The sequence below is a fragment of the Rhinatrema bivittatum genome, chromosome 4 (assembly GCF_901001135.1).
Source record: "Rhinatrema bivittatum chromosome 4, aRhiBiv1.1, whole genome shotgun sequence".
Lineage (NCBI taxonomy): Eukaryota > Metazoa > Chordata > Amphibia > Gymnophiona > Rhinatrematidae > Rhinatrema > Rhinatrema bivittatum.
In genome coordinates, this window is record NC_042618.1 from 153292637 (window position 1) to 153319690 (window position 27054).

At 44.0% G+C, this 27054-nt stretch overlaps 1 protein-coding gene across 8 annotated transcripts in view; it reads right to left on the bottom strand.

Annotated features, from left to right (window-relative positions):
* The window catches only part of SCFD1 (sec1 family domain containing 1), a 417399-nt gene that overhangs the window by 371089 nt on the left and 19256 nt on the right, over positions 1–27054 (bottom strand). For 5 of the 8 annotated variants that reach the window (XM_029599000.1, XM_029598999.1, XM_029598998.1 and 2 more), the window contains one exon: positions 21643–21731. The exons of the other annotated variants lie outside the window; for them this stretch is intronic. In XM_029599000.1, coding sequence (XP_029454860.1) covers positions 21643–21731 — 89 coding nt within the window. The remainder of the gene's footprint in view (positions 1–21642; positions 21732–27054) is intronic. 8 annotated transcript variants of the gene reach the window in all.

Consider the following 27054-nt stretch of genomic DNA (forward strand, 5'->3'; position numbering starts at 1 on the left):
ACAAGGTTGAACTTTGAGATGGTTTCATTAAAAGAAGCTGAAACCAGAGTTTTAGGTCTCAAATCTATTACATCCATTCTGGATCCGTGTCCTTTTCAAGTGGTCAAAAATCTGAAAGACATCTCCTTTAGTATTATGAGAGAAAGGTTTAATAAATCATTGAGTTCTGGCATTTTGCCAGAGATTTGGAAACAACAATAAGGCCTATAAAAAAAAGATGCTAAGTTGCCTTCCAATGACTTAACTAATTATTGTCCTGTTTCAAACCTACCAACCATTGTGAAAAGTTTGGAAAAAATAGTGTTAGAACAGTTAGAGGAGTTTATGTCTAATAGATAGCTGCTTGATGTAAACCAGTTTGGCTTTCGTAAGAATCACTCCACAGAGTATTTGTTATTAAATGTTATGGACACCTTACTTGGTTGCTTTGATCAAGGAGCTTCAGGAATTTTGATCCATTTAGATCTCTCTGTAGCCTTTGACTCTACATCATGACATTTTTTTTTTAAGGCCTTTGTCCTCAAATGGGATTGGAGGCACTGTTTTAGACTGGTTTCGATCCTACCTTAATGATAAAGTACAAAGAGTCCAGATTGAATCTAACTATTCTACATGGATGAAACTAAAGTGGGGTGTCCTGCAAGGTCCAGCCCTGTCATCGGCATTATTTAACATTTATTTGGCTTCCACTGGAGAGATTTTCCAGTCACTTAATATTAGGTACCGGTACTTTATATATGTAGATGATATTCAGGGGTTTTTTTGCCATGTAGCCCGAATGGTATTTACCTACAGTTAGGTTACAAGAAGTCATCAGTCTACTTCAAAAATGAATAATAGGTCATAGTCTATTTCTTAATATGAAGATAACACAAATTCTTGGGTTGGGAAAGGGGTTTAACTTTACAAGGTCAAAGGAAGTCTGGTTATCTAAATCTCTCTCAGTGCCAATTCAATCTGAAAACAAGAGTCTGGGAGTTTTAGACTCTGAACTTTCCTTGAAGCAACAAATTTGTTATGTCACCAGGACTGCATTCTATAAGCTTAAGTTAGTTCATCCACTAAAAATGTTGTTACCTCCCATGTTTTTACGGATGGTTGTTCAGAGTCTTGTTCTTTCTCACCTTGACAATTGTGCCTCTCTGTACATTGGTCTTCCTGATAAGCTGACACATGCCTTACAGCTTGTGCAGAATGCCTGTCTGAGTTATTTATTTTATTTATTTGAATGTTTTTTTATACCGAAGTTTGGTGTCAGCCTTCACTCCGGTTTACATTAAAACATCAGAGAAACAATTAACATTAAATAAAATTGGAAATTGCTTGATAACATTGCTAACAGAAGAACACTGAGTAACATTAAAGGTTGTTTGATAAGTTTGGTAGTATTTTATGGGCAGTTTAGTTAAAAGCGATGGTTATCAAGTAGGTTTTCCCAGACAGATTTAGGAATACGTTGAGGGTGATATACAGGTGGTGGGTTGCTGGTTACAATGGGGATGGAATGTTGTATGGTAGGGTTGAAGTGTAGGTTGAAGGTAGGGTTGAAGTGTGGGGAGAGTTATTAGGTGACTGGTTGTCTAGCGGAGCTTAATGTCTTTACGAGGGTATTGTCATCTTGATTGGTTTATCCTATCCCATCCTTGTAGGCTTGTTGGAAAAGCCAGGTTTTGAGTAGCTTTTTGAACATTTTTGTATTGCTTTGTAGTCTTAGACTGTCGGGTAGGGTGTTCCAGAGATGTGGTCCAGATATTGAGAATGCTCTTTTTCGTACAGTGGTAAGTCTGGCGGTTGTGACTGATGGGATCTCTAGTCATGCCTTGTTTGTTGATCTGGCATTATGTTGGGTGTAGAGTTTTTGTATTAGTGTGCTAAGGCAGTCATAGTCATTGTTGTGAATTGAGTTGTGAATGATTGATAGTACTTTGAATTCAATTCTTTTTTCTATGGGGAGCCAGTGTAGTTCTTTTAATACAGGGGAGATATGGTCTGTTTTTTTTATGACCGTTGAGGATTCGGGCAGTGGCATTTTGTAGTATTTGTAGGGGACATAAGGTTGCTTTGGAAAGTCCTATCATGAGCGAGTTGCAATAGTCGATGCTTGAAAATATCAGGGATTGCAGAATGGTTCTGAATTCTGGTTGGTTTAGTAGTGGTTTGAGGTGTTTGAGAATTGATAGCTTGTGGAAGCCTTCTTTTATTTTCATTGCAATGTGTTTTTTTAAGGCTGAGTTCTGGGTCTATCCAAATTCCAAGATCTTTCACGTTTTCTTGTAGCTTGATGAGATTGTTGTCTATGAGCATGGAATAATTCTGGTGGCCTCCAGAGTTGTTTCTTTCAATTAGCATACATTCAGTTTTGTCCGTATTAAGGCATAATTTCATTTGATTTAGAAGGTTTTTTTATTTCATTAATGAGCATAGCTGCGAGTTTCAATGCATTCTCTATGGTGTTTGTTACTGGAACGATCAGCTGTATATCATCTGCGTACAAGAAGTAAGTGATGCTGAGATTTGAAAGAAGTTGACATAGTGGTAGTAGGTATATGTTAAATAGGATTGCCGATAGCACGGATCCTTGAGGGATGGATTCGGAGGTGTGGTTGTTGATGTGTACTTTGTATGCTCTGATCTGGAGGAAGGAAGTGAACCAATCTAGAGTTTTCCCGGTTAGGCCGATTTTAGATAATCTGGAGATTAGGCTTTTGTGTTCAACTGTGTCGAAGGCAGCAGATAGATCAAGTAGGATGAGGATGTATCGTTGACCATTGTCAAAGCCCCTTAAGATAGTGTTTGATAGATTGAGGAGTAAGGTTTCGGTGCTGTAATTTTTTCTGAATCCGTGTTGGGTGGGATATAGGATGTTGTTTGCGTCAAGATGATCGTTGAGTTGTTTAAGAGCGGCCTTTTCTGTTAACTTCGCGAGGAATGATAGGTTTGATATTGGGCGGTAGTTGTTTAGCTTGTTAGGATCGAGGTTCTTTTTTTATGATGGGTTTTATGGTGGCGATTTTTAGTTTGTCTGGTAGTTCCCCTTCTTCTAGTGATTTGTTTATGATTGCTGTGATGGTTGGCATGATGGTTTGGGATATTTCTTTTAGTGATCGTGTTGGTATGGTGTCATGATCATGACGGGCTGGGTTTAGTGATTTGATTAGTTTCTGTTTCAGTAGTTGATATAGTTTCGAAAGTGGCCCATGGCGTGATATCTTTGAGGTTTAGTTGTATATTGTTGCTTGGGGTATTGTTTACTTTTTCCGTTATTTTGCTGATTTTGTTTTTAAAGAAGATTGTGAGTTCTTAGCTTAGGTTTTTATTTGGAAGAGTGGTGTTGTTATTCTCTGAGATTAGGTTGTTTACCATGTTGAAAAGAGATTTTGGGTTATTTAAGGAGTTTAGGATTTTTTTGCTGTAGTATTCTCTCTTTGTCTTGTTTATCATGCTTTTGTAGAAAGCAAGGTAAGTGCGATATCTTTCTAGCATTAGTGGGCATTTGTTTTTTTGCCAGTCTTTTTCTTTTCATCTTAAGGTGGATTTGGTATCCTTTAGTTGAGAGTTAAACCATGGGTTGGTGTTTTTTCTTTTTGATTTGATCAGTTTTGCTCTTTCAGGATTTATGGTGTTGGCAGTTTCTGTTGTAATTTGATGCCATGAGTGGATGGCATTGTTTATGTTTGAGAGATCTATGTTCGACAATTGTTTTTCAAGCTCATGTTGGAGTAGATCAGGTGTAAATGGAGGTCTGTACTTAAATGAGTATGTTTTGTTGGTTTCATTTTTGTTGTTGGCGTTGGTCTTACATTGTAGTAGAAAGTGGTCTGACCATGGGACTTGTGAGTAGGATACAGTTGAGTTTGAGAAGAAATTGTCATTTGTGAAGATAAGGTCTAGGGTGTGACCTGCTTTGTATGTTGGGTTGTTCACTTGTTGAGTAAATTTGAGGGTTGATAGGACACTCATCAAGGTTTGGCAGGGTTGAGATAGTGGGGTGATATCAGTGTGGAAAATCGCTGAGGATGATTGTAGGTTTTTTGTAGTTAATGTTTGTTATGAAAAATTCGATAAGAGGGGATATGTCTTTGTCAAGAAGATTGGGAGGGCAGTAGACTAGGCAGATCTGGAGGTTGTCTGAATCGAAGAGGGCTATTTCAAATTGCTGAGGGAGTGAGCATGGGATTAGTTACACGTTGAAGTGTTTTTTGATGATTAGTAATAATCCACCTCCTCTTCGAGTTTTCCTCGGTATTGAGAATAAATCATATGAGTTATTGGTTATTTGGTTTGTTATTACGTGATCAGTGTTTTTGAACCAAGTTTCACTCACTGCAATGAAGTCTGGGTTTTAGTCTTGGAGGATGTCTGAGATTAAAATGAATTTCTTTGTGAGGGCTTGTGTGTTTATGAGGATGAAGGTTAGGTAGATGAGGTTTGTTATAGACTTATTTAGGAGAATCTTTACTAGGTTTTGATGTCTTACAGTTGGTTTGTTGGCGAATGTGTTATGCATCTTGGATTATTGGATGGGTGGGGTTCTGAGCCTGGTTTGGGGTCGCTGGTTCCGTTGATTTTGGTATTTGTAGGGTTCTGCGCAAGTGTGTATGCTAGATCTTTTACTGTAAGTGTCGTTAGGAGCTTGAGGCTCAAGGTTGGTTTTAACGTTGTGTGGTGGTAAAGGTCAATGGAGTTAGTTAGGTTGAGTGTAGTAGGGTTAGTGATTTTGTATCAATGAAATTTCAGGTTTGTGATCCTTAGTCCGGCTGATGGTAGAGGGGACACGCTAAGGGGCACGACAAGGGTCTAGGCCCCTTTGTTGCGCTCCTTTGGCACGTGGTGCCAGAGGCGCGCTTTCGACACTTTTGAACTAGCCCTGTTAGGTCCCACGTCGCCACCTAGGGAGCGTCGGTGGGTGGGTTCTAGATGAGGTCAGTGCAGGAGGGCTCGGCTTTACAGCGTCGGCGTGGAGCTGCAGCTGTCGGGACAGCTAGGGCTCACCATGGAGGTGGGTCCTGGAGGCGGAGGTCTGCGTCCTGCCGTGGAGGTAGGGTCAGGCTGTAGTCTGCGGGTCGTCTGCCAGTCAGGTCCGGAGGTCCTGAGGCCTTGCTCCTACTGTGGAGGTAGGGCAGGGTCGGGGGCCATAGGGCTCGGGTCCCGGGTCTTTTCGCCTGGTGGGTCCGGGGGTTGGCTTGCCCGGTCGGAGGTCTGCGGGGGTCGGTGGGTGCCGGCACAAAGGGATATAACTCCTGTATTGAAAGACCGGCTCCCAGTCAAATGAAGAAGTAGGTTTAGGTTAGTTACCATTGTTTTTAAACTTTTGAAAGTAAATCTTTCTTGTATTCCTGGTCGTGCCTTGTGATCATAGGATGCCCAGCTATTAGCTTCCACCTCAGTTAAAAAATTTACATTGGTTTATACTAGGGGGTGGGCTTTTTCCTCAACAGCTGTACTAGAGTGGAATAAACTTCCGGTTATCCTTAAACAGCAACAGGATTTTAAACTTTTCAGAAAAGCCTTAAAGGCGATATTGTTTCTTGAAGCAGTTGGATGAGCCGGCAATTCACTTTTTATTGTATTTTATATATTTGTAAGATGTAATTTGTTAACGTTTGTATGATATATTGTTTTGTATATTTTATGGGTGTTTTGTTGTAATCCACACCGAATAGATGTCTGGAGGTTGCAGAATATAAGATTCTAAATAAATAAATAAATAAATAAAAGAAAATAAAAATAAGTCTTGACAGAGTCTGTAATCTGAACGCCAGCCAGAGCCCAGCAATGTGCAAGTGTTTGCTAGTCAGTTTGGACAATGTGCGTTTGGCAACAGTTATGCTCAATCTGTTAGGATTGTAGGAGACAAAAAGTTGAGAAGCCTAATGGGTGTGGTTGAATATAGGCTAAAGCCCTTCTACAGTCTAGTGAATAGAGGATCTCCTCCCCTTTATGTGTATGAGGTCTTGGAAAAAACATTTTTAAAACAATGGCTTGAAAGAAACCATTTTTGACAAAAAAAACCCCAAAAAAACAAAAAACTGAGGATGTGTGGGGAGAACCATTCTGATGTGAAAAAAATGTAGGTAAAGAGTAATGAACCAACATTTGCAGCTCATTAATGGGCCGATGCTATACCGTGCGCTGGCTTGCTGCACACGGTTTAATCCGTAATTGTACTTACATCCATATCCCAGATGCATATCGGGGTTAGTGCGATCAAAACATGCATCCTATCGCGTGCTTAGGTAATAGCGCTCATCACATGCAAGTGCATGTTGATGAGGCTAATATAAATTTCCCCTCCATGCAAAAAAAAAAATAATAATAATGTGCACCAGAGGCACACATTTTTACTCTCAAAAATTAATGCCAGCACTGGAGCTAACGTTAAGTCTTGAGGAGCCCAAAAAGTGTACAAAAAAGCGATATTAAGTCGGAGGAAATAAAGAGCTAGAAATGTCCCAAAAAAAAAAGTGTGCCGGCAGTCAGGTTAACTGGCTGACAGGCATCTCTCCTGGGCGCCCACTGTTGAGGAGGTGGTAGAGGCATGCAATTTCCCCTTAGTGCCTCCTTTTTACCATGGCAGCCCATTTACATGTAGCATTGGGTGCCCCGGAGAGGTGGATCGGCACGCATAAGGGAGCGGGTGCTCCTTTAATGCATGCCGACATTGCATCAGCCGTAATTCTTCTAGCTGAAATGATGGTGATTAGAAACACCATTTTCCAGGTAAGGAACTTTAAGGAAGCAGATTTCAGCAGCTCATAGGGAGCCTTTATCAACTGTGCCAAGATGACACTGAGATCCCATGTTATTGATGGCTTCACAAACAGAGGTCTCCTATGCCAGAAATCCTTCATGAATGTTGCATCAGCCGGCCACGGAACCCATGACCGGCCTTCCTCACCTTTTGCTGCTGCCTTCCTGGGAACGAGTTCCAGCCCCTCCGCAATGCGGAGGGAGCGCCTCCAGCACTGCCTTCCTTGCTGTGGCCCTGCCTGCCACTGACAGCCTCGTGGCACAGCGGAGACGCCACCACCGTCCTCTCTGTAGGTCTGGCTTCCCAGGCGCCTTTCTAAAGTATTTAAAGGGCCCGCAGCACACTAAGGCTGCCGGCCCTTTTCCAATGACATCACTGCGTCCTGGGTTATAAGGCTGGGCCCAGTCAGGGTTTCCCTGCCTTTGCAGCAGGTCTCTTCGCTGGACGTGTACTTCGTTGATTCCTCTGGTGACTCCTTCATATTCCTTGTTCCTGTCTCGTCTGTGTTCCTGATCCTAGTTCCAATTCCTTCCTGTGTTCTTGCGTACTCTATTTGTGCTTCGGATCATCTCCTGGACCCGACCTCTGCTTTGTCTGACCATGCTACTGATCATCTCCTGGACCTGACCATTGCCTTACTATTCTGCCTTGCTTGCCGCTTGTCCTGACTTAAGCCTGTTAAATGACGCCTCTGCTACACTCATTCTGGACGTAGCCTCTCAGGCTTCGGCCTGTTCATAGTCGGGCGCTCCTGTCTGCCTCTTGTTCCAATTGGCGCTCGGGTCTCTGGGACTCCGCCTTGTCCAGATCAGACCTTCTACCCTAACCTCTGCTGGTCCCTGACTAACCTCCTCCTCATCCATCAGAAGACCTCGGTCTAAGAGTGTAACAATGAACTTCGATACCAGAAGATGGAGATTGGCTTTCCATCCACATAAGGGTGGTACGTGGCAGGGGCACTGGGATACACTATGAATAACGAAATATTTAAAGCCTGAATAGTAGAGGAAGAACAAATATTGAAGCAGATCTTTCAGAAGCACAAGTGAACGGGTTCAGGGATCCTTCCTGATACCAAGATGAAAACCACTTCCATATAAAACTGTACATTCTTCTAGTAGACGGCTTCCTGGCCATAATCACAATGTCATCCACCTCCCTAGATAATGACATTAAGCACTCAACATCCTTGCCATGGAGTTGAAGAATAGGAGGCTTGGATGAACACAGTTGATCCTCCATTTTTGTTAGCAGAGCCATATTGAATCTCATAGGGATTGGAGGGCAGATTGGCAACCTGATGAAGTAAGAGAACCACAATTGTTGAGCCAAGCTGAAGCAATGAGGATAAGGCATATCCAGGTCTTGAATACCTTTTGCATCATCCTCAATACCAATGGAATAAGAGGAAAGGCATACAAGCTGATCTGCACCCTATTTGAGCAGAAAAGCATCCTACATAGAAACATGATGGCAGAAAAAGACCATATGGTCCATTCAGTCTGCCCATCCCTTCATTTAATTCAGCATAATTCTCATTACTTCTAGAGATCCCCTGAATTTATCCCATGCTTTCTTGGATTCAGGTACTGTTTTTGTCTCTAGCACTTCAACCAGAAAGCTGTTCCACACATTTCCACTTTCTCTGTAAAGAAATATTTCTTAAGATTACTCCTGAGTCTATCCCTTTTCAACCTCATCTCATGAACCCTGATTATAGAGCCTCCTTTCCATTGAAAAAGGCTCTCCTCCTGTGCATGGAAACCTTTGAGATATTTGAATGTCTCTATCATATCTTCCCTTTCTTGCCTTTCCCTCTAAGGTATACATGTTTAGATCTTTAAGTTTATCACATATGCTTTACAATGAAGATCAATGACCATTTTAGTAGCCACCCTCTGGACAGACGCCATCCTGTTTATATCCTTTTGAAAGTGCGATCTCCAGAAATGTACACAGTATTCCAAGTGAGGTTTCACCAGGGACCTATACAGAGGTAATATCACCTCCCTTTTTCTTCTGACCATTCCTCTCGCTATGCAATCAAGCATCTTTCTAGCTTTTACTGTCGCTTTATCAACCTGTTTGGCCACCCATTAGGGAAAGAAGCTTGATTAAAGGAAACCAGGTGTAGATCTTTTTCTATAACAGGGCCAATATTATGGAATTCTCTGCCATCAAAGCAAAGGTTGATTACTGATTTGAAAAATGTTCAAAAACAAATTAAAAGCCTATATTTTATGAAGTATTTAAAGGAAAATTGGTTCTTACCTGCTAATGTTCGTTCCGGAAGTACCACTGATCAGTCCAGCTGAGTGGGGTTTATGTATCCTTACCAGCAGATGGAGGCAGAGAACAAAACTTTGAGGCACTACTACATAACCGACAGTCCCCTAAGTATTGACGTGTACCCAAGCCAAGATGTCCATCTTAACAAACCTTAATAAACTTTGGGCGAAAGGAGATCTAAAATTGGGGGCCCCCCCCCCCACCCCTGCAAACTAGGCCCCCTTGACTTAACAAAACCATATACCAGCTATTTACAGATTTCATCACTCTGATGAAATCACATGCCAGCTCAGCCATCTCCAGAAGCAAGGAAGTCTTTCATCAGTCTCTGGACTGATCCGTAGTACTTCAGAAATAAAAATTAGCAGGTAAGAACCAAATTTTCCTTTCCTGTTCCTACCCCAGATCAGTCCAGATTAGTGGGATGTACCCAAGCTCCTCTATTCTGGGCAGGAACCCGAAAAACCTGCGTGCAATACAATCTCCCTGTTAGGATTCTGTGAATATCAGTTGGTATGTGAACCCTGGGCCGAAGTGAGAGGTGGTACAGCCCATGGGGAGGAGATCCGTGAGCCTCACTGTCGGGAGGCTAGGTCTCAGCTGAGGATAGGCACAGAAGCAATGTAGAGTCTTTATTAGAGAGATAGAAGCACTACTCGTGAAGCGGGGGGTGCCAGAGAGAAGGTCACACAGACCCAGAGACACAGGGTCGATGGATTAGGGAGTGCCCAGAGGGAATACCTCTGTAGCGTTGGTAGAAGTCCATAGAGTGGGTACATTGAAGAGGTCTCCTGTAGAGATGGTAGTGGCCGGCGAGGCGGGGTATACCAATGATGTCCTCGGTAGAGATGATAACCCGCAGAGCTGGATATGCTGGTGGGGTCCTCTGTAGAAGTGACAGCGGTCCGCAGAGCGAAGTGCACAGTCGAGGCCCGAGGTGGCAATGGCCCGCAGAGTGGGGTACATCGGTGAGGGTCCTCGGTCGGCCTGGTAGCAATCTGCAAGGTGGGGTGTGCCTGTGAGGTCCTCGATAGCGTAGCAATGGTCCATAGAGCAGGTACCTCTGAAGGAGTCCTCTGTAGCAATGGTAATGGCCCGCAGCACAGGGTACATCAGATAGGCACTTGGTAAAGCAGAAAGTGATCCGCAGGGCGGAGTACTCACGAAAGAGCAGTGTTGGTTCCAGGGAAGCCCCGGGAAATGGAGCAGGCAGAGTTCCAGGCATCAGGCCCTCCGAGGAGCGGATAGCCAGGACGAGAGAGAGGCCCCCCCGAGGAGAGGGTACCTGAGACATCCACGTTGGAACAGAAACTGGAACGCAGGGTCCTCAGGAAGTGAGGCGGAATTAGCAAGGATGAGACTCTTTGCCAAATCGTCTTAGGATAGGACCAGCAGGTTTAAACAGGTTTTCTGCTTAGTTCGATGTAAACAGAGTTGATTTGATCTGTATCAAGAAAGTCGGTATATAAAAGCCTTAAATTAAATAAATAAATAAATATCCAAAGGTAATGATATCATCTGGAGGGGACGCCCCTGAGGTTCCCGCGATGACGTGGATAAGACCGGCCTGTGCGCGTGCACCTAGAGGGACCTGAGCACCTAGAGGGACCTGATGGCAAGATTGCGGTCAGCGGCGCCCGTGCCAACCCGGGAGGCCTGGGAGCAGTAGGCAGGTCGTCAGTAGCTAGCGGAGGTTGCCAATCTACCCCATGGAGTCAGGGAAGCAAAGAAGGAGGTGAGCAGTAGTGGTCGCAGTTATCTGCGACCGACGGGCGTAACACTCCCCAAACATCACTTCCTCTGGAGCGCGCATATCGCCAGCCGCGATCGCCGAGGCCGTTTCCGGCGAAGGAAAACCTAAAAAAAAAACACAAAATACGCGCCTAGGCCCGCCCTGCAACTGAAGGCAGCCAACCAGAGAGAGCCCGGCAGGGCTTTAAATCCTACCCTGCTAGGCGCCACGCGCCGAGCGTCGCGCGCCGAAGGAGCGCGACAAAGGGGCCTGCCCCTTTGTCTCGCCCCTTCGTAGAGCCCCTAGGAGGCCCCGAGCCATACCCGCGGAATAACCAAAATCTTCAACAAAGGCAACAGCCAGCAAAGATACAGATTTAACCGCTTCAGCCATAGGGAATAAAAGTCCGCCTCGCCAGCAAGCTCTCCAGCAAGCGACCAGCATTCATCCAGCCACTCCAGCAAGCGTCCAGCATTCATCCAGCCGCTCCAGCAAGCGTCCAGCATTCATCCAGCCGCTCCAGCAAGCGTCCAGCATTCATCCAGCCGCTCCAGCAAGCGTCCAGCATTCATCCAGCCGCTCCAGCAAGCGTCCAGCATTCATCCAGCCGCTCCAGCAAGCGTCCAGTATTCATCCAGCCGCTCCAGCAAGCGTCCAGTATTCATCCAGCCGCTCCAGTAAGCGTCCAGCATTCATCCAGCCGCGCCAGCAAGCGTCCAGTATTCATCCAGCCGCTCCAGTAAGCGTCCAGCATTCATCCAGCCGCTCCAGCAAGCGTCCAGTATTCATCCAGCCGCTCCAGTAAGCGTCCAGCATTCATCCAGCCGCTCCAGCAAGCATCCAGTATTCATCCAGCCGCTCCAGCAAGCGTCCAGTATTCATCCAGCCGCTCCAGCAAGCGTCCAGTATTCATCCAGCCGCTCCAGCAAGCGTCCAGCATTCATCCAGCCGCTCCAGCAAGCGTCCAGCATTCATCCAGCCGCTCCAGCAAGCCACAAACATTCATACAACATAGACCGCACAAATGGCCCCATTTTTCACAATTCCAATTCTCCAACATAATACTCCACCTAAAAGAACTTCTTTCCGACTTGCCCAACAACACAACCTTAAATCCCTCTCTTCAATTCTAGTCACTCCTTCCACACAACTTCTAGGCCTCACCCTTTTCTCTTTAAGCCTCTTCAATGCTCAATCCCTTACGAAAAAGTCTGTAATATTGAATGACTACCTCATCGATGTGAAACCGGAGATATGTGCAATCACCGAAACATGGTTAAAACCATCAGACACAGCAATAATTAATCAACTACCTACAGAGGCGTACGACTTCTTCTCGCTACCTCGTCATAAAAAAAAAAAGGGAGGAGGCATTCTCTTAGCAACTAAAAAGGACCTCAGATTCTCGCTACAGCAATCCAATTCCAACTCAAAACTTGAATTCGGCTTCTTCACCTCAGACAAGCTTCAAATCCTCCTCGTATATGCTCCCCCAGGACTCTTGGAATCAGATGCCTCTCCACTGGTTGAACTAACCTCTTCCCTCATCAACTTTGACTCGCCAGCCATCATTCTAGGGGATTTCAACATGCACGTTGATAACCCTACCCCATCACCTAACTGTGAAACCCTCCTCACAGCTCTCACAGCGCTAGGCTTCACTCAAATAGTTAATAAACCTACCCACAAAGCCGGCCACACGTTAGACTTGATCTTCGTTAACACTGCAATCAAGACAGTATCTATACCTAATTGCACAAAGGTCCCGTGGTCAGATCACTATCTCATAACTACTTCATTCTCTATAAAAGATACCAACCCGGCTTACATTCCTTTGCCCTCCTTCAATTACAGGAAAACCTGCTCCCCAGAAGACCTTAATAATCACCTATCTCCACTACTCCACCAACTGGACCTGACAGATCCGAACGCAGCACTTCGATCATGGAACACAATCACCGAAACTATAGCCAACAAACTATGCCCTCTTATTACAAAAAAACCACACCAGAATTCCTCCAAAAGACAGCCATGGTTCTCAGCAGAATTAAGAAAGCTCAAACTCCAACTAAGACAAAACGAGGCTAAATGGCGCAAAAACCCAGGAACCAACACCCTTTCAATCTACAAAGCATCTCTGCATCAATACAAATCAAGCACCCTAAGATCCAAGAGGGACTACTACGCCTCAAAGATACACGACCTTGTTTTCGATGCCAAAGCCCTCTTCAGCTATGTAGCCAACCTCACACAAGTTAAACAACCTGAGATCTCACATGACCAAGCTCAATCAAAAGCAGAAGAACTAGCTCTTTTCTTCAACAATAAAATCAATACTCTCCTATCGCAGCTCCCCACGAACCCCACTGTTCCACTAACCACTCCTCAACCCTCACTCAACTACACTCGTTTAGAAGAACTCGACACAACTTCATCCGCTGAGATCCAAGGAATCCTAAGGAAAATGAAACCATCCTCTCATCCTTCGGATCACATCCCAGCCAAACTACTACTAGCAATTCCAGAATCTATCTCCAAAACCCTGGCAGACATCATAAATTGCTCCCTCACACAAGGACTCTACCCGGACAACCTCAAACTTGCCTCACTCAAACCCCTTCTCAAAAAACCAAATCTCGACCCAAACGATCCTAAAAATTTCAGACCGATAGCTAACCTCCCATTCATAGCCAAGATAATGGAAAAATTGGTAAATTCACGACTCTCAAACCACATTGAAGACAACAACCTTCTATTTCCATCACAATACGGATTCCGTAAAACCTTAAGCACGGAAGCCCTCCTCATCTCTATGACTGACTACATCATCCTAGGCTTAGACAAAGGACAAGCCTTCCTTCTGATACTACTTGACCTCTCGTCTGCATTTGATACGGTCAATCACTCCCTTCTCATCAACCAATTATCAGCCATAGGTATCTCAGGCACTGCCCTATCATGGTTCAGAACCTTCCTCAGCAATAGAGGTTATAAGGTCAAAATTCATAATAAAGAATCCTCTCTACACCCCGCAGCAGTAGGAGTCCCTCAGGGTTCATCCCTGTCTCCTACCTTGTTTAATATTTATCTGTTACCCTTATGTAAACTTCTCACTGACCTCAATCTCAAACATTTTCTATACGCCGACGATATTCAGGTACTGATCCCCATCGAAGAATCGCTCGCAAAAACTCTGTTGTACTGGGAATCCTGCCTCCAAAATATCAAACAACTGCTTACAAGTCTCAACCTGATAATAAATTCATCAAAAACGGAACTTCTACTCATCACTCCTGAAAACAGTTCCATCACATACACTCATCCTATCGTACCAAGCACTACACAAGTGAGAGATCTTGGAGTTCAAATTGACAATCACCTAAACCTGAAAGCCAACATCAACAAAACCACCAGAGACTGCTTTTATAAGCTCCAAGTGCTGAAAAGAATACGACCTCTCTTCCACACACATGACTTCAGAACGATCCTACAATCAATCATTTTCGCAAAGCTGGACTATTGTAACACCATCATGCTTGGTCTCCCTTCATCACATACCAAACCATTACAAATGGTACAAAATGCCTCCGCCCGTATACTCACCAACACCAGAAGAAGAGAACACATAACACCAATCTTGATGGACCTCCATTGGCTGCCCATCCACTTCAGAATAATCTACAAGGCCATTCTCACCATTTTCAAAAACATCCATCAATTAGCCCCAATCGATCTCCATATTCCTCTCCGATTACACCATTCCACAAGACCGACAAGAGATGCTTACAAAGGATCACTTCAAGTACCTCCAGCCAAGACTACCAGACACATCACGCTTAGAGATCGGGCATTCTCCACAGCCGGTCCAACATTATGGAACTCCATTCCCCCCGATCTTAGAATGGAACCCAACATTTCAACATTCAAGAAAAGACTCAAAACGTGGCTGTTCACACAGGCCTTCCCTAACTCCAACTCCATCTAACTCCATCCAACTCCATCTAACTCCCTTCATGCAACAAGCTCCGCTAGCATTAGCGTTAATAGCCACCTTTCACAATGTTATTTATACTTGTATATAACTATCTGATCTTCATTTCCTCTCTCATTCCAAGTTATTGTTTTCCTTGTTATATGTAACTGCTTTTCTGCACTATTGTTTAAATGGTAAAGTTTATTATAATTTCACCCCTGTTTCTTGTGAACCAGCATGATGGGACCACAGTCTTGAATGTTGGTATATAAAAAACTTAAATAAATAAATAAATAAATAAGTGATAATGTTTGGTGAAAGTGTGAAGAGAAGACCAAGTCGCTGCATGACAGATCTCCTGCGGAGAAAGCAGTTGACACTCTGCTCACGAGGTCACTTGCTCCCTAGTGGAATGCGCTTGCAACCCCTCCGGCACTGGCCAGCCCTTGCAGATGTAAGCCAAAGCTATCGTCTCTTTTAACCAGTGAGCAATTGTGCTTTTGGAAGCCTTATTTCTCTTTTTTGCTCCATTGAACAGGAAAAACAGATGATCCAATCTCTGAAAGGGATTTGTCCCTTTCAGATATCGCAAAAGGATACAACGCACATCCAATAAGTGAAGTTCTCTAGCCATCGAAGAATCGGCTTCCAAGTTCGAAAAGGCAGGAAACGACCACCTGATTAAGGTGGAAAGAGCAGACTACCTTCGACAAAAAGGAAGGAACCATGTGCAAAGAGACTCCATCATTCGAAAAACAGAGGAAAGGGTCCCTACACGACAACACTTGCAGCTCAGAAATTCACCTAGCCAAACAGTTGGCCACCAGGAAAACAGTCTTCAGGGTTAAATCCTTCAACGACGTTCTCCACATTGGCTCAAAAGGGGGCCCAAACAGCACCCAAAGAACCAAATTCAAATTCCACACCAGACAGATCTTCCGCACCGGAGGACGCAGATGCTTTGCCACTCTCAAGAAACAAGCCAGAACTGGATGAGATGCCAGCGGTCTTCCCTGAATCCTGCCGCGCAGGGAACCCAAAGCTGCTACCTGAACCCGAAGGGAATTATACGCTAGCCCCTAAGATAACCTGCACTGCAGAAATTCCAAGATCTGCGGGACATCCATCTCTAAGGGCCGTACTCTACTCAACAGACACCAGGATTCGAATACTCTCCACACCCAGATATAAGCCATTGAAGTGGAAAGCCTCCTCACCTGAAGCAAAGTTGCAATCACCAGTTCTAAATATCCCTTCAAACAGAGCCACTACCTCTCAAAAGCCAAAGCTACTAGATAGAATTGATCCTCCTGGTCTGAAAATACAGTTCCCTGACTAAGTCCATCTACTGCGAGACACAGAAGGCCCGCAAACCATGGCTGACGCAGCCACTCGGGTGCCACCAGAATCACCATTCCCAGATGAACCTCGATGGGCCGCAACACCCGTCCTACGAGTGGCCACAGAGGAAACACACACAGCAAGAGGTGTGTCGGCCATGGTTGAATGAGAGCGACGATGTCCTCAGAACCGGCCTCTCGTCTATGACTGAAAAAGCAATCAGTTTTTGCATTTGTCGGCGTCGCCATGAGGTCTACCACTGGTTTGCCCCACCTCGCTTGCAGCAAGGCAAAGGCTTCTGCCGACAGCTCCTACTACCCCGGATCCAGATGCTGTCTGCTGAGGAAGTCCGCTTGCATGTTGTCCACTCCGGCCATATGAGAAGCAGCTAGTCTCTCCAGATGTTTCTCTGCCCACCAAACATCTCCTGCGCTTCCAACGCCACTAGACGACTCTTCATACCACCCTAATGAATGATGTACGCTACTGTTGTTGCATTGTTTGAGAATTCTCGGTACCAATTTGCCCCAAGAGAGTGGAAGAAACGCCAGCAAGGCCTTGCGCACTGCCCTAGTTTCCAGTCAATTGATGGACCAAGCCGCCTCCTCTGGTGACCACTGACCCTGGGATGATTTCCCCAAACAAACTGTCCCCCATCCAGAAAGGCTGGTATCCGTAGTTACCAGTACCTAGTCGGGTATTTCCAGATCCATTCCCTTCTCGAGATTGTGCCACGACAACCACCATGAGAGACTGGACCCGGCATCCTCTGGCAATGGTAAAGGAAGCTGAAATTCCTCCGATAGCAGATCCTACCGGGATCACAGAGCCCCCTGTAGAGGACGCATGTGAGCAAAAGCCCATGGATCTAAATCCAGCGTAGAAGCCATGGACCCCAGGACCTGCAGGTAGTCCCAGACCTTGGGCACCGCCATGCTCTGCAACCGAAGAACCTGACTCTGCAGCTTGAGGACTCTCTCTGAAGTCAGGAACATAATCCCCAGTCAGGTATTGAAGCAATTGCCCAGATACTCCAAGGATTGAGTTGGCTTCAGATGACTCACTGCGAGGTTCTTCACTAGCCCAATGCCCCCAGAAGCTGGAGAACCCACTGGACTGAATGACCACACTCTACCTCCAACTTCACTCAAATCAGCCAATCGTCCAGGTACGGGTGTACCAGGACGCCCTCCTTCCTGAGAGTCGCTGCCACTACTACCATCACCTTTGTGAACATGTGCGGCGCTGTTGCCAACCCAAAGGGAAGATCTCGAAACAGGAAATGCACTCCAGAAGCATGAATCTCAGAAATCGCTGATGTTCAGGTCAAATAGGGATATGAAGGTAGGCCTCTGCAGATCCAGGGATACTAGAAACTCCTCTTTGCGCACTACCATCATCACTGTGCTCAGCGTCTCCATCTGAAACTGCGGCACCCGGAGGGCAGCATTCACCTTCTGCACATCAAGAATGGGCCAAAAGGTCCCTTCCTTCTTTAGCACCACGAAGTACACTGAATACCTGCCCTGCCCCCTCTCCTGAGGGAGCATGGGAACAATGACGATTAGGAGCTGTAAGCGCCTCCCGCTTGCTCTGGGAGATGCAGCAGGAAACTACAAAGGCATCCCTGAGCAGCCGAGAAAATTCTAAGGCGTAACCATCTCTTACCACCTCCAGGACCCACTGGTCTGATGTTATTCTGGTCCACTCCTCGTAAAAAGGAGAGCGCCTTCCTCCAATTGCCTCCCTGAGAGGAGTGAACCCTCACACCTTCATTGTCCAACCTTACTTCCGCTTCCACCTTGGGACCCACTGTCCCTTGGGGACCTGCACTGATTCCAAAAGGGCTGCTTTCTGTCCAAACTCTGTTTCTGCGAAGCTTGCACAGGGGCTCTTGCCTCCTCAAAACCTCCTAGCTTCTCAAAAACAGGCTTGCTGCGGAAAGGTCTTCCTTGGATCCTTCTTATCTTCAGGCAACTTAGTGCCTTTTGACTCTCCCAAATGCTTCACGAGCTTCTCCAAATCCTCCCCGAAGAGAAGCTTGTCCCTGAAAGGAGGTTTGATAGCTGAGCCTTAGACCATACATCCACCGACCAATTTCGCAGCCACAAGAGCCTTTGTGCTGCCACTTCTAAGACCATACTCCTGGCAGATGTCCGGACCATGTCGTATAGAACATTGGCCAAATAAGTCACTCTTGCTTCTAAACGGGCCACCTGCGCTGCCTCAGATGCCGTTCCTGAATGCTTAAATGACCTGTTATATGGACGTCAAAAAGCCCTTGAGCAGAATCGCCAGCTTCTTATCCTGGAGATCCTTGAGAACCACCACTCCCATCACCGAGATGGTAGTCTTCTTAGTATATGGAAGTAGCGGTATATGGAAGTCTGATGCAGAGAGCCTGTTTGTCCTGGGTGCAGAAGGCACATGACAAGCATTCAGGAACGCTAGTTATGCAAACCCTGAGCTATATAACATGTAACCAATCTGAACAATAAATGACCTGTTATATGGATGTCAAATTAGAAATCTGAGTGTACCTTCATACAATGCTGTGAGAAATTCAGCTATCGTGTCTGTATGCCTGTGTGAAGGCTTTAAAAATCATTAGGTACCCCAGTGGTGAGAACTCTTGAGATGTCCACTGTCCACTTCCAAGTTATTACATTGATGATAGCATGAATAGTACCATAATAATTACTTATCTTTGGCTCTGTGGTCGGTCTTGCACAGCCGACATCCAGATGTTTCGGAGACTAGCTCCTTCTTCAAGGGCTGGTTGTTCTCAAGAAAGACCCGTGGAACATCAATGTTCCACGGGTCTTTCTTGAAAACAAGACAAGTTTTCTCCACCCTGTTCAAAGTAAGTCAAGACTCTGGCTCTACTTCCCCCAAATTTTGTTTTATCCATGTTTTCTCTACCTTGTTCAATGTAAGACAAGACTCTGTCATTTGTTGTTTGCTGGTTGTAATGTAAACCGAAGTGATAATTAATTCTGTTAATTGAATCTCGGTATATAAAAGTTATAAATAAATAAATAAATAGCTCAGGGTTTGCATAACTAGCGTTCCTGAATGCTTGTCATGTGCCTTCTGCACCCAGGACAAACAGGCTCTCTGCATCAGACTTCCATATACCGCTACTTGAAGGGTCATAGCTGAGACTTCAAAAAGCCCTTGAGCAGAATCGCCAGCTTCTTATCCTGGAGATCCTTGAGAACCACCACTCCCATCACCGAGATGGTAATCTTCTTAGTAACCGCTGAAATGGCTGCATCCACCTTGGGAATTCTCCATAACTACATGGTCTGTTCCGACAAGTGATACAACTACCCCATAGCTCTCGAGACCTTCAGGCCCCCCCTTGGGATATTCCCACTCCTAATCCACCTTCTTCACCTGCCTAGGTAATGGAAAAGTGGTAGGGGGTCCCACAAACCCTCCAGGAGTGGATTCACTCCTTCCTTGTCAGAGTCTTCCTGGACATCTTTAATGCCGAGCTCCTCCAGCATCTGGGGAATCAATGGACCCAGTTCTTCTCTCCGGAACAGCCAGATCACATGCGAGTCATCTCCTTCCGTGACCAGAATCGCCTCCGGGTCCTGCATGGGATCCCCCAAGACCGCCAATGGATCTTAGTCCAGGTTCTGTCTCGGATTTTCCAGGTCACTAACAGGGTCCTTGACTGGTGCCACCAGTCCCCCTTGAAGATGTTAAGGATCATCCAGGCTATTCGACGAATCGCCCTCCTCCAGGGATCGCCCAAAACCCAGCATCTGCAGGATCCCTCCTGATTCCACAGGCCTTCTAGCCCTCTTGGCCATCCAGGACATCCTAGGCAAAGGCCTCTTTGACCCAACTCCTTCCTGGCTAATAAGCCTTATGAAGGAGAAGCACAAACCCATGGAAAAGGCCTCCGGGTCCGACGAGAAAGAGTCCTGATCGACTCCCTCCCGAGCCCCACTCCGTCCCCCTGCCAGGAGCAAGGTTCTTTCCCACAGGAAAAGGCGTAGGAAGGGAATCCCAGGGCTCATAAATGGCAATCTGCACTTCTACATTTGGTGCCAAAATGGCCACCGGCTCCTTTGATCGCCCCCCTCCCCCCCCCCCCTCCGGAGCCTCAGGAGCTGACCCCGCCATCTGCATTTTGTCACCGCTCCACAGGGATCCTGCTGAGGTCCCGTCCCCCTTGAAGCCACAATCACCGCAAAATGAGATTGCATCGAGGCGAGTTTGCCTCAGACCGCAGCCGCAGCATAGTCTTCCACGTTGCATGGGAGCCAGCATGTCGGGGCAGTCGGGCCTGCACACGTGGTCAAGCCTAAAAATAAAATGAGCCTCAGAGATCGCACTGATCGCTGTCCTGGTGCTGAAATACAGCACTAACCCGACCCAGTAAAGGCAGACAATTTGGCCCGCTCCCTCCTGCCTGCCTCCCGGCAGACAAAAATCAAAACTTACTTGCTCCTCAGGCCTGCACAGAAACGCTGCTGAAGCCTCTCTCCCAGCTTCACTGCTCCTTTTTTTTTTTAAAGAAACAGGGCCAGAAAAAAAGGCAACGGGGAAAGAACTACTCCCCTGCTTCTGGAGGCTACCTGCTGAGGAACCAGGCACACTGAGGGAGCGAAGGGCCTAGAGGGGGAAAGGGAACCAGGGCCCCTGGCTATCTAACCCCCCCTGCCAAAAAAGGGCAGAGTCCTGACAGGGATTGCCAACCCCCCCCCCCCCCTCGCCCTGCTGTACCCAAGGGATGGCCCATGAAGGAACCTAACACCTCAGGGAGATGAATCCTCATCTTTTTTTTTTTTTAAAACACCTCCAGACTGCAGGTATGCACCTCTACCATCTGCTGGAGTCCGAGAAATACTGAGGGACTGCAGGTAGAACTCTCGGTTATATAGCAGTGCCTCAAAGTTTTGTTCTCTGTCTACAACTGCTGGTAGGGATGCATAAACCCATTCGTCCAGACTGATCCGGGGTACAAACAGGAATTGAATTTTTTTGAATGCATAGTGTTTATAGCAACAGGAAAATGATGGTACTTTGAATATTTCAAATTTTTATATTATAGTAGTTTTTAAGTTGTATGTTTTATGTGTATTATTGTGAATGCTTGAGTAATCTGCTCAGCACAGATGGATTCTGCTATAGGGGGAAATATAAATATTTTAATTTATTTATTAATTTATTTAACATGTATGCTCAGTACAGTCTTGCAGGCTCTGTGGCGATTCTGCAAGACAATGCTCCCCCTAATATTTTAATGACTGTTTTAAATAATTGGTGCTAATGCACATGCCCTGCACAGAAAAGATTACCAGGCCAGGAAAAGCTGATACAGTCAACCCAACTTTCATTGTTGATGCTCAATCCTGCTATATGCAGGGGACCACATACCAACATTAACAAGATTTAGTTGAGATGAGTTACAAGCTCCATTATCTTTCTAAGAGACTTAAAAAAACCCAAAACATATCTGGCAATACCTGATCTTTTCCAGAATGTAGTACTAGTTACCTCATTTGCATACCCCTCCCCTTCTCCCAGGAGACTTACAGGTGCAATGTGATCCCCATGTCTCTCAGCTCCTTCACAGACAGCAGCGGTGAGATGATATCTTGACCAAACCGGTCATAAATAAGCACCTGAAACATAAAAGTGAAGGTGCAAGAAAGAGTGATCAAAATGAAAATCACATTTCCAAAAATCTTAAAAGGGAGTCCATTTTTTTCCCAATAAAGCAAGAAAAAATGAGTAGAAAATAATGGTCATATATTCTGGAAAACCTCACTAGATGTGACACAGATTCTCTCAGGTAAGTTTTCCTAGATTATTCTGCAACTTTCGTGCAATATCATTTGGAAGCTGAGTTTTAGCATTGAAAATGACATCAAGCATTGGAGATATCTGGAACTGTGTTTCAGCTATTTATTTATTTTTAACTTTTATATACCGACATTCCTGTATAAAATACAAATCACACCAGTTTACAATAAAAACATAACTTCGCCTGTGAGCGTTACATAGAACAATCAACAAATTATATTAAAATCATACATTACCTTTGTCAGAAATGTAAAACAATTATAAAATAGAAATTGTTAACAAGGGAATAAAGATAACAAGGGGAATATAAAAACTAGGGGATGCACGAAGGGGTGCACAAACGCCTGCTGGCTTGGCGCTTTTAACGGATCAGTTCCGTTAGACAGCTTACACTGGCTGTAGATATAACAGCACTAAAAGAACAATGTTCATACCTACCAGAAAAGAAGCCATTTGGATCCTGCCAAATGAGAAAAAAACAAAAAACCCACACTACAAAACAAGTATGCTAATAAGCCAGCTCCAAAAATCAAGCTTCTCAGGTACTAACAACAAGATCAGATGCAACACTGACTCATTCTCCTTTCTACCAAAAGAGGATATGAGCTTGAGACCATCACAGTCAGGATAATGAGAGAGGTGCTAAACAGTTAAAAAGTGAAATGTAAAGATAGCTGGCCAGCAATATTTTAGACATTTTTTCAAAGGGATTTAGCCAAGAAAGTGCAGATGCTGGGGCTGCCCTTCTGGTGACAATTAAAGATCATATTTCAAAACAACAAAAATACCTTGGACAGATCACTCCCTAATCCAAGCCTCCCTCACTTACCACAAAAAAAATCACCAAAAGCCAAAACAACAACATAGCAAATTACACATACCGCCCCCCCCCCCCCCCTTTTGACAATGAAACACTCCAACAAAATCTACAAAATGAATTCAACAACATTGACTTCACAAATGCAGATGTAGCCACAAACTCATGGATCAACATCACCAACGACATAGCAGATAGAATAAATCCTACCATCATAAAATCAAGAAAAAACCCAAAACACCAAAATCGATGGTACAACAACACTATAAGATCAGCCAAACGTGAACTCAGGAAAAAAGAGAGATCCTGGCGTAAGAGCAAAACTGACACCCTACTTAATGCCTACCGAACCTACCTAGCAAACTATAAAAAACTGATTCATAATGCAAAAAAAATACTTTTACTCGAACAAAAACAAATATCACCATAACCCAAGAATGCTATTCAACATTGTACAAACACTCACCAAACCTCCAAACGAACTAAGAACACTCTCCAACACTATCAACAGCAATGACTTTGCGGATTACTTCACCAACAAAATCAAAAATCTAATAAACAATTCCTTCACCAACACACCCACCCAAACACCAAAAGCGCAACACAAAACTGCATCAACATGGACTAACTTTGATTCTGCATCCTCTCTGGAAATCCAAAATATAATTTTAAAAAAAATGAATCCAGCAAACCATCCCATCAACAGTATCCCCATTCAGATAATTAAATTGATTATTGACTCAGTAAACAAAACAATAACAGACATAATCAATCTTTCCTTCACAGAAGGAAAATACCCAGAATGCTTAAAATCAGCAATCATTAAACCATTAATAAAAAAGATTAACCTTGACCCAGAGAACATTCTAAACTACTGACCCATATCAAACTGACCTTTCATTGCAAAAATCCTAGAAAAAACTGTCCAAACACAACTCTCTGATTACCTGGACACAAACAACATTCCTCACCCCTCTCAATTCAGATTCAGGAAAAACTTAAGTACGGAATCTCTCCTGCTCTCACTAAATGACAGTCCTCAGAGGATTTGACAAAGGACAAAATTACCTATTAATCCTCCTGGATCTATCAGCTGCATGCGATACAGTCAACCATTCCATACTATTTGACAGATTATCTGAAATAGGAATCATGGGGGAACACATTAAAATGGTTCTCTTCCTACCTAGCACATAGAAGTTTCAAAGTAATGTACAACAACAACCTCTCGAAGAAAGTAAACCTCAACACAGGATTACCGCAAGGATCCGCCCTTTCAGCCACACTATTCAACATATACCTTCTACCAGTCTGCCATACACTAGAACGCCATGGACTGACCCATTTCCTTTACGCTGACGATATATAAATTCTGATCCCTATACAGAATACCCTGGAAGAAACATATGATAGAACAGCCATCTACCTTGCAGAAATAAAAAGAAAAACAATTAAATAACCTGAAACTAATAATAAACATTGATAAAATGATTAATCATACTAGACAAAAATAATAATAATGCCCTCACGAAGCCACTCATTACAGATCATCCAAAAACGTTAATCTCACCTGCCACCCATACACATAATCTAGGAATCACCATTGATAAGGAGCTTTCATTCAAACCCCACATAACCAACAAGATTAAAGAAGGATACCACAAACTACTGACACTCAGACGTCTTAAACCATTCCTCACACAGGATGATTTCAGAACAGTGCTCCTACTGCTCATATTCTCTAACCTAGATTACTGCAACGCACTACTCCTTGGACTACCTCTCACTACCATACGTCCTGTCCAAACCCTACAAAACACTGCCACCAGAATTCTAACTGGATCAAAAAAACATGATTACATCACACCAATTCTAATCTCGTTACACTGGCTCCCAATAAAATACCAAATAGAATACAAAGTTCTTACAACCATGCATAAAATAATTACAGGATAACAAAACAACTGGCTAAGCAAACACATAGTAACATACAATCCAAGACGGAATCTACGATTGAGGAATAAAGGATTACTCACGCTCCCTCAAGCAAGAAGCACAAGACTAAACACAACACGTGAGAGAGCCATATCCATCGCCTGCCCTAAACTATGGGATGCTTTACCAATTGGAATAAGAACTCGACCATGCATAAAAATGTTCAAAAAAGACTTTAAAACCTGGCTATTGACGAGAGCCTAGACTCCCTCAATCAACCAATACACATATCAGACATGCATCCAACAACACAAAAAGGTCGCATCCCGAGCTAAGTAATAATAATGTACAGGACTTATTCTAGCAGTAGGAAAATCCAAGATTCAACAGTGTGTTAGAAATAACATACCCAACCAAACAGCAACACTGAAAAGGAAATAACCTTACAGATGGAAAGAACCTGCAATCGATAACAGTGTGTAGAAAAAAACAGCAATCTGTAACAATATGTAGGAAACTAACTTGCAGTATCTAACAGTATGTAACACCTTTCAACTAGCACTATGGAACAGTAGATAACCTGCTGTACATAACACTAGGTAGGAAAAATAGGAAATAAGGAGTACGCATCAGTATGAAGGAAGTAACTTGCAGTATGTAACAAGGATGCAGGAAATAATAACGAAATAACTTGCAATAGGTAACAGCTTGTGGGAAATATCTTCACAGCAAGTAGTAACTTGCAGTAGGTAACAGCGTGTAGGAATTTATTTGCACTAGGATATAACTTACAGTATATAACACTTTAAGTATAGAGCAACTTGCAGTGTGTAATAATTTGATGTACAAGAATCTAGCAGATACAACTAACCTACAATACAAGATATGACTATTTGATGATAATGTTACAATTTTTGTTGCATGTTTAAGTAAACCTTTTTGATGGTGAAACCGAATGACGGTATACAAAACACCTTAAATAAATAAATAAAATAAAATATTAAGTCACACCATCTGTTCAAATATTAATGCCCTGCTGCAGGTGTGGGGAAGCTCTCTGACCAAAGAACCTTCCAGAAACAGTGAATTATTTTTAGCTATCCTAGAAACTGAAAGTCTGATCCAGTCATGCTGAGATTAGATCCAATGAAGCAAACATTTCCACACATCTTTTGGGCAGTATCTATTAATTTGGGTTTGTTTGTTTAAAAGGACAATTCACCACAGGAATGCTAGGGAGATTATGTAACAAACGTTTGATAGTGGGCATCTGGATTGTATGGATGTAAAGGGTTCTCAGGATGTACATGAGTCTAGATTGGAAACATTTTCTATCTACTTTCTGCTAGATTTAAAAAAAAAAAAAACAAAAAACAAAACAAAAACAAAAACATTTTAGGTAAGGTCTATGCTTCCTATTCCAGTTTAGTTCCTTATCACTATTATGCATGAGATAGATTTGCATAGAATGAAGGCAGTGCATGCAAATCTCTCATATGCATATTCATTGTGAATATCCTGAATACCTGATAATTAGGTGTGCCCAGAGGACTAGACAGAGAATCACTGATCCAATAGCAAGTATTTCTTAACCTGTAAAAATCACTTAAAAAGCAGGTACCCTCCATCCAGATAACCACTTTTCTGGAGGCTAGTAAAGGTTTCTATTACAGGAAACAAGGTTTCCACTCATGTTGCAACATGGAGTCAAGTCTGGTTACAATGATAGATGATGTTCTCTACAGACTGGACCGAGATGAGTCAGTCCTATTAATTTTGGTAGATCTTTCAAGTGCTTTTGATTTGGTTTATCACAACATTTTATTGGACAGGTGATGACAGCTGTGTCTGTTCAAGATTGTATTAGTTGGATTCAATCTTTTCCTACAGGAAGATCTTTCACTGTGAAAACCAATGATTTGGTGTCTAACACTAAGCATCCGTGCTATAGGGTTCCCCAGAGTTCCTCCCTATTACTCCTTTTACACTCTTTAGATTCTTTGATTCAGTTTAGCTTCACTGGGTACTTGAATGCCATTGATGTCCAGATGTCTGTCTTCCTGGGCAGAAATCCTACTTTAGTATTGGAACAAATAAATAGTTGCCTGGCAGCTTCAAGCAACTGATTTAAGAGAAGCAAGACAGTGATTAATACCAAAAAGACTGAACTTGTGTGTATGGGGAAGCTGGAGTTATCACTGGATTCTTCAATAATGCTAGATGGGGGTCAGTGTAAAGATAATGGTCAGCTCTCAAGAATAAATCTGGATTCATGTGTATCAGGAGTTTTCAAAAAGCATACTATTGTTGCGTTCGTGCCTGTTCTTGCCCTCGCTCCACCCTCTCTACCTTAATGGCGACTCCCTTCGGGTCTGATGGACAGATGCTGC